Source organism: Physella acuta, unplaced genomic scaffold, assembly GCF_028476545.2.
Source record: "Physella acuta isolate Inbredline_101_S28 unplaced genomic scaffold, ASM2847654v3 ptg001025l, whole genome shotgun sequence".
Taxonomy (NCBI): Eukaryota; Metazoa; Mollusca; class Gastropoda; family Physidae; genus Physella; species Physella acuta.
The window spans coordinates 1-9,138 of NW_026732542.1; the positions used below are offsets into that span (position 1 = coordinate 1).

Here is a 9,138-nt window from a genome sequence, read left to right on the forward strand (position 1 = left end):
CGCCCCCCCCCCCCCCGGAACAGATGCCTGGAAGAAACTCTGCTAGAATGTAAAGGCTATTCGTAAATTCACAAATTTTGTTGTTGTGGAGAGTCTATAATTATAGTTCAAATGAGATATAGTCAGTGGTCCCCGCACCCAAACGAAATATACTTGGCTTGGTTGTATTTTTTGACGTTTTTGAAATAGTTTGCTCTTTTCGCATCCACTCGAATGGTGTGACCTTTAGGCTCAAAAGGATTCTTTTAAAAAGACGTGACCTTGTCGTCAACACTGCGAACAGAGTAGCACTAGGGGCTAACAGTTTTTTGGTGTCGATTTTACATTAGCTTTTTGGTCGACTGAAGCCACGCTATAGATGAGTGGATGACTAGTAAATTGGGGTTCTGGAGACCACGGCCGAGTGCAATGTCTGATACGTGAATCGATTCATGTTTTTATTTAGGAAAAGTGCGAAATCTGTTGTGAATACAGATTTTATATACAAGCTTTCTGTTAAAGTTAAAGCTGGAATTCCTTTTACAAGCTTTTGCTTAGTTCACAATGTGGGTTTGTGGCTAACATAGTCCCTCAATTTTGACCCACTTCTAATGCAGTGATTTCGTTAAATGAGATCTCTTACTTGTATTTTCGCGACCAAAATTTTTGTATTAAAGAAAGAAAAATAGTTTTGTTTTCTTATTTTCAGTACATGTTATTAAAAAGTGTATTTTTACATTTGTTTTATTAAGATTATAATCTTTTTTTTTTTGACCGATCTAAGATCCTGTTCATAGATGCAAATAGTCATGTTTTATTTTTAAATTTAAACAATAATATAAATTAATAATACTCTATTATTTTTACTATTAACATTATCCATTTAAGAAGAGTAGCCTATTTTATTTTCTAATACACCCTCTTGTCTTAAAGGTCATGTTATACATTTCACTTCAATTATTCAACTAACAAACAAAAGGCGGTCTTTCAAAGTAAAATAACACTAAACGACAACAAAACTTTTATTAAAATTATCTTATCTATTATTTATATGTGATTTCCTGGCAAAATTTGACTAATCTAGATTAGAGATAAGGACCTATGTCAATATCTAAAACAATAATCAGAAACAAAGGAAATTTCACAAGTTAAGTTTTAATTATCACTGTCAACGCCTCATCGCCCCAAGACGACGGAAACCTAAAATCACGCGGTGTTTACATTTTTTGGATGAATATTGTCCACAACAGTGCAGAGACCGCGCAGGCAAGGAATTCATGGATCATCACGTCTGGCCAACTGACAGCATGCCGTCTGCGTTTTTGTCATTTTTAGGTTTGTTGACAGTGTAGCCTCGTTTTCAGGTGGAAGTGGTTGACTGTGCTTGGGGAAACTAGAACAACTTTTGGGATCGTCTGTGTATGACGTCATACATATCAAGGGGAGGAGGGTTAAATATTTAATGGCGATATGTTCAAGACATTTTATGTAGCATGAGTGTTCCTGTTTTTATTGTGAAAGTTTTGATCCCTCAACGTGTACAAATACCTAATATGTAATCAAAAGTTCTCTTTTTTTTTAACTTTTGACCCTGAATCAGTGGATGTCCCAAAAGATTTTTCGCTTCAGCCCAGGATCTTGATTTTTGCTTATTGGCTTAGTGTTTCAATTAGACATCATTCTTCGGGGAGGGGGGGGGGGGCGGATGGGAGAGAGGACTCAATTGCCCCCCCCCCCCCCCCCCCCCCCCATCATTGAAGAAATGCCTAATAGAAACTCAGAATATATTATTATTATTTTATTACCTGTACTTTTCTGCCTTAGTGTTCAGCTAATTTATTTATTTCAGGATACAGTAGATATGGTTTTAATCATACTAGTAGGCTAGCTATGTCTCAAAACAGCTACCATAACATGCGCTTTTTCTGTCTTTTTGCTTAGCAAATCTTTTTATGGACTAATGGGGACGAATGTGTTTTTTTACATTTTTTTTACTCTTCAAATTGCAGGCTTTTCATTGCAACATTTTATCTGGCCACTCCCTCGTTTTAAAATTTAAATTAGATTAATATATTGCTATTTTAGGACTGGCTGTTAAGTTTTAAGTTATCCTAAAAAAAGCCAAGCATGAATCATATACTAAATTATATGTGATTTTTAAAATAATTATCCTTCTTTGATTTTATGACACTTGTGTCCTAGTATTCTAAAGCAACTGAGCCCACATACTAAGCCCTAAGCCAAGTTCAAGTTTATTTCAGCACTGCATACAAAAAGTAACAATGTTTACAATGCTGACCTTAAAAAATCAGCCTCTTCAAAACATTACATTTACAACACTGAACATTTTAAAATTGCTTGTAGTTTCTACTTGTGGTTTTTGTGTGTGTGCAGCGTAATACCTGCTGCAGAATTCCATCCCCTCCCCTTCCACATAAACAATGACATCATTGCTATTATTATTATTATCACAGGATCTCAATATACAACAACAACTAGGGGAATACCTTGATTATATGTGTGTGTGCTGGGGAGGGGGGAGGTGTAGGAGTTGATAGAATCCTTAATATTTAATGTCAAGCGTTCACGCACAAATATATTCTGGAATGGTTCAAATTAATTTTAAATATTAAAGAAAAATTATTTGTATTCATTATATTTATATTATAAACATTTTCCGTCATGATCCACTTTATTGTATAATTTTTAAACCCTGCTAGTGCTACAAATGCAATGTGTTACATCCTATTTAATGCCAAAATTGGTTAAGTTAATCATCAGGTAAATAGCTTGTGCAATTAGTTATAACGCAATACTCTATACTTTAAATAATATTCTTGTACTAACCAGAGTTTCAATACACCACATTGAGGCTTTTTCTATGCTTTTAGTTGTCTAACAGATGCATAGCAGAACCTGAAGCTATCAATACAATGGTTAAGGGTAGAGTCCACACAATGATGTGCTGGGTCGTTAACTTTTTAACATGGGTTGGGAATTTAATGTATTTTTTTTACAGTAAAAATAAAAAGATTCTTAGTGGTGGTTAAATAGTTAGATTGTTGTCAAATGCTAATCACGATGGTTTGTGGTTTAGAAGTATTTTGCTTCTATCATCATCAACATTGTCAACTGTTGCATGAAGCTCACTGTTTTAATATGATTGTTGTTCATCTACTCAGATCTATTTTTAAAAATACTTAAATAAGAAATAATTAGCAGTTTGGAATTAGTAATATTTATGAAATTTATATCATCATTTAGATCTATGTATCCTTTGCAAAACTGTATTTTAGTAGTTAAATTTTAAACTTTATAGTTAAACCTACCCATTTTACTCTCTTAGAGAGTGGATTGGCAATTTTGCAGTTTTAAATTTATTTTTTTCTAGTATCTTTACCCTTTGCATTTTAAGTTTTTTAAAGACTTAAAACCTATTCATTTTAAACAATAATTGATATTCAGATAATCCATTCCTTTAGTGTTTAATTAAAATCTATTATCATTTTGTATAGATTATATTTTTTGTTATTAAAGGAATACATTATTTCTATGCAGCAAATAATTCTGACTATTTCATAGTACTAATTTTAACAGAGAATTTTTCGCGTAGATCTAATTATAAGCATAAAGGTTTGTCAATGTGATCTAGATCTAGATCTATTTAATTTAGGCTACTACTAGTACTATTTTAATTTTAATTTATGGACTGAAAATTTATCTACAAAGGGACACTAATCTACCTGAATTTAAATAATTGAATAGCTTCCCCTTGGCCATGTACAACAGTCTCAAATTGCCCAATACTTTCAAATCAATGTTTGGATCACATTTAATTATTATATCAATATAGAATTTTAAATCAGTGTGTGTAACATATTTGAAATATGTTACCGAAGGTTTCGTAATCTGTGTGTGTTACATTTAATTATTTTGTGCTCTGAGCAGGAACAACTGCAAAGGAGCTATAGTATGTCTGCGGCTTATATCAAGTCTATGTCGCTGGATAGACCCAAAATGGGAGTGTACTCTGTTGGCATCACTCACCCCTCCAGCGGCCACAACAACAACGTCAATAAAAATGTTGGCAGCAATACACCTGTCAACAACAACCGAATGCCCCCTGCAGGTAAACAAGTCTTTTTGTATAGATCTATACAAATATTATTATAAATAACTGACCAGTGGCTAGTGTTTATTATTTATTATTAGGGCCTATTAATTAGGATGATTGATTATTTATTAATTAATTAATAATTATGGATGGTTTAGTTTAGGCCTTAGGACCAGACTATATAGTACTATGTAGTAGTAATACTATTTAGCCATAATCAGCCTTAATAATTATTTATTAGTTTTAAAAAGTGTTCTTATACCGCGTTTACACTTGCGATATGTATACTATACATTTCTAGAAAAAAAAACTTCGCTATAGGTCCTAAGATAATAGGGGAGCCTACTCACTTATTGCGAAGAATTTTATTTCTAGACATGTATAGTATACATGTCGCAAGTGTAAACGCGGTATTATACTTATTGTGGGTTTTTGTCCCAGGCTTACCAGTGATAAATAAAATTCCACTAAATAAGTACTTATTTTAATATTTATGGATTATCAGGTATAATAAAGATAAAGAATTAGGTGTGCAGTACTAAGAGCAATGGAGATAGATATGGTACAGTGTCTTTGGTATTTGACACAAGTTATACATCAGTCTTTGTGCGAGTTTTTTAGAAACAGCAAGTCCTTTGAAAACGAGCAGTGAAGTTGGTATTATTCGAAAGCTTCATTAAAGTTGTCTTTAAATTTATCTTCTCAGTTACAGGGGTGAATCCAATTCACAGCCAGTCAATGTACAACTTACCCGGAAACAGACGCAGTTTTGCTGAGCCCCTTCATCAGCCCCCGCCGCCACCCTATGATCCTAGACTTTCGTCCAAAGATGATTCATCTTTGCTAGGATCTAGTGACCGGCGGGCCATGTCAGAGTTCCACATTAACTCCGCCTTTCGCTCTCCCACTCAGCCCCTCTCTGGCTATTTCGACACAGGCCACAGAAGTGAACGTTCTGGAATCTACGAGAGTATCAGAGAAAGGACTGAGCCAGAAAACTCTGCTTCTTCTTCCTCTTCAGATCTTGAAAGCGTGCCTATGCCAAGGCCTAGAAACAGGAGACTTGCGGCTAAGGATGGGCCTGGGTTAGCCAATGGTAGGGAGAGTCTGTCATTTTCGTCAAGAAAATCTACAGACAAACAGGACTTTAATCCCAGAGATTCTGGAATTCTCGATGATCGCTCGTCAAGCCATGGTAATTCTTTAGAGGGTAGCAGCATCACCACGACTGACGGAACCACAAACAACGGCACTAAAACTCGCGGCAGGCCAGTCTCTGTGAATGACGCGGAGTCATCTAAACTGGAAAAGTCCAGGTCTGAAGGATCCTTTAACTCCGGGGCCTTGTATTACCAGTCTGAGCGTGGAAGAACGAAGAAGAAAGTGCCAATCCCAAGTCAGTTTTACAGCAAAGAAAACAACCACGGTGAGCTGGTTGTTAGAAAAAGGTCCAGAGGCCAAAGAGATAGACTGAGGCAATTACGGCAAGGTAAATTAAAAATTTGTTTTTAAACTGTTGGTATAAATTAGTCCAGTATATTCTGAAGGCTACTTTTAGATCAGAAATTGCTTATTAAATCATTCTTAACCATAAATATTGTAAAGCTATTAAATTGTTTAAAGGGGTCAGCGTGGTAGGGCTTGTTAAGTTAAAGCGAAACCTTTCTAGTTTGAAACCCTAGGCAGATGAGACTCAATAGATGCAGACAGCAACCCATCTTAAAGAGAAAACTCCAAATTAAAGAACTACTGCCTTGTACTTATAGACAAAGGCTATAGAAGCAAATCTATAGAAAAGCAGGCTGAAATCTGAATCAGTGGCCTATATGGCGCATAACTATACTTACTTGTATTGGAAGATATTGTATTCAATAATACAATTAATAAAGAAGAAGAAGAGATGTTTAAATTAAGGTGTTTTTATATACTCATTTCTTTTGTAAGGAGAGCTTTGTAGGAAAAATGTTTGCAAAGAATAGTATACACATTATGATTTTGTGATTTCAGTGAAAAAACTATTTTTAGTTTACAATATTTAAATTCTATTAAAATATGTGTGGGTCACAGGTAACAGACGCTACACTGTACAAGGGCTAGATAGCCATCCAACTAGTGGCTTGTATGACGACAGTTTGTCAGACAGAAGCGACTCATCAAGGACAGAGGTCCCAGAGGATCTTCTCTCTGTCTTTAAAAACATGTCAAAAGAGGTTTGAGCTGTTTTTTTTTTAAAATCCTACTTTTAAAGTTTTCATTGTAAATGTAGCACTTCACATTTTACGCACACTAAAATAAAAATAAAAAATATATTGAAAGAATATTATTGTTAAGTTCTTATAAATCTAATTTCTTATTTTTAAACGTGTACTTTGTATGGTGTAATTTTCAGGGAGGGGAAGTTCTGTGAGAAAATCTTTTCTAGATTTTTAGTATCTCATATCTGATAATGAATATGATCATTTAAGTCACCCAAACCTCATTTTAAATCACACATTATACTTTAATATTTTTTCAGGAACTATTTCGAGTTGTCATTCAGTGTAAGGCTCAAATGATTAGAAAGGACCAGTACATCAAAGATCTGGAAAACTATATTGATGACTTGCTTGTGAGAGTCATGGAGGCAACACCCAAACTATTAAGTCGTCCAGGCATGCTTAGATAAACTAAACTTTGGTTGAAAATAAACTTCATCGTAAATTCTTAATGATATTTTTTATCAGCCTAGGTCAACAAAATATTGTTATTTTGTTTTATTATGTATAAACCATTTCAATAGAATTCAATGATGATTTTAAAGCCCCGGTGAAGACTAGGTCTCCAATATCCAGAGCTAAATATTTCTACTATAATATTAATATAATGAGGAGTTATCTTTATCTTCATTCTGATTTTTATTCTGCTAGTTGTTTCATTAATTCACTGGATTGTATTAATAAACATGATACAATGCTTTAGGTTTGTGTACAAATTAGTTATTGAATTTGGCTAGAGATGTGATTAAAAACTGATTTTGGCATTATTTTTATTTCAAAGATTTATGTGAAAAGATTATCTTCTAAAGAAAAGAACTAAATATATTTAAAATGTGTCTTGAAGCTCAGAGGTGGTTATCTTCCCTCTGTCATCAAATCAGTTTTTTAATTTTAAAAAATTACCTGACTGAAGATGAAAAGTGAGAAAAAGATCAGTAAGTTCCTAGATATTAAACAAGTATTTTCCACAAGTAAATTTTAGTGTTTGCTAATCTATCATTATATAAGCTTTCAAATAATAATTTTTTTTCCTTATTTTTTAAAGTTGTACTCTCCACATTTATTGCTTGTCTTGAACATAAAGCAGAGATTTCAGTGCTAAGGTGCTCTAAAAACCCTTATTTTCTTCGAAATTTTTTAAATAGAACGTTACATAGAAAATATTGGTACAAGTTTTCACTCCTATGTGTATTACTTTTATGATTACATAAATTAAATTGTGTATTACTGAAAGTGTAGGCTAGTGTAAAGGTGCTAACTTAGTTATCTGTACTTCTAAGATTAAAGTTAATGCAAGCAAGTATTGCAATTTTTTTCAACCTAAATAGTTTAGTGAAAATTTCATTTAGTAGACCTTTGTAGTAACAAACCTACCAGAACTATTTCATGATATACCTGATAGGTTGATGTAATTTTTTAAAATAAAAAGCCAAAAGCAGCTCAGTTTTTTTTTGGATAATTCTGTCCATTTAATTTTAATGAAATGGTATAAGCACAAATTGTTAAAATTAAAGCAGTTGTTTAAAGTTGACCATTTTATTTTAATCATTAATTGCCCCCCCTTTTTTTAAAAAAAATTGCTACAGTAGTATCTGTAAAGCCATTCATAGAGCTGTACATTTTTTAGCCTTCCACTCATTTGTTGTCCTTTGTAAAATATTATTACACTTGAAACTATAGTAATCCTGAAAGACTGAGTAGCAGTTTCATTTTTTTTTCTTTTCCTCCTTGTGTATATATAGATGTCAATATTTGTTAAAATGTACATTGAGGTTAATGAAATAGTTAATCTACAGTTGTTACATTTTAATTTTATAACCACTTTTTAAAAATATATTTTGTAGCCATTTTTATTTTATAATTGTTTTTCTTCCAGTACATAGATGTTGTAATGTATAAAATCTGTCTATGTTGTTTTAGACATTTTTGGAAAGTAGATCTGAATGTTGGTGCTATCTGGTACTCTAGAATATTCAACTATCAAGATTCTTATTTTAACAAAGGTTGACTGTCATTTGGGTTCGTTGTTTTTTGTAGTTTTAAAAATTGTATCATTGTTTTTATAACAACTTATTTTTTAAAACAATGTGATCACAGAGGTTAACTTCTCATGAATATTTTTCTTTCAAATGATTTTTAAAAAACTGGGGTGATGGTGGCTTTATTATATTTTATTAAAAGTAAAATCAGTTTCTTTATTATTATTTTAGGTCAGTCACACTTATTTATATACAACTAACCCAAATTTTGATGACTGAAAACTTCTTTAAATATTAATTTTACATCATACAAAATTGTTTTTGTTTTAGTGATTTGTCAGAACATTAAAAGTAAAAATTTAAAGATATCGTTACTGCTAGCAAGCATATTGTTAAAAATGTTAGACAAATTTGTTTCCCGTTTCATAGACCAAATTTTAATTTTCCCCCTATTATAAGTATATTAACATATGTAACGAGCTTAGCCCCATTAGCAATAATATATTTGATTAAACTTCGCCTTAAGCTGGTGTATTTAATAAACTAAAGGAGTGCAGATGTAACTAGAACATTTTCAGTTGTTGCCTTACAAAGTCACAAATATTTGATTCTTCTCATGTTTGTTATTGTGTCTATTTCATAGAACTTATTCATCTGAAAATTAAAGGTTTTTTTTATATAGCTTAATGAATTTTGTAGTTTTTTTCTAAAGATTAAACTTACTTAAAAAAAAAGATTAATTTAAGAGAAGGTGATAAAGATTAACAAAACTTTTTTAAAACTATAGCAATAAAAAACCAATACAATTGAT

General features: G+C 32.3%; 1 protein-coding gene across 1 annotated transcript; it reads left to right on the plus strand.

Moving 5' to 3' along the window:
- Positions 1-3,927: 3,927 nt before the first annotated feature.
- Positions 3,928-9,014, plus strand: LOC131954749 (rab11 family-interacting protein 1; the record flags this gene model as incomplete). The annotated part of the gene is given in 4 exon segments (XM_059318497.1): positions 3,928-4,108; positions 4,800-5,582; positions 6,161-6,303; positions 6,609-9,014. Coding segments are annotated over 4 exon segments (1,257 nt in total), but the record flags the coding sequence as incomplete, so codon positions are not given.
- Between the last annotated feature and the right edge of the window lie 124 nt (positions 9,015-9,138).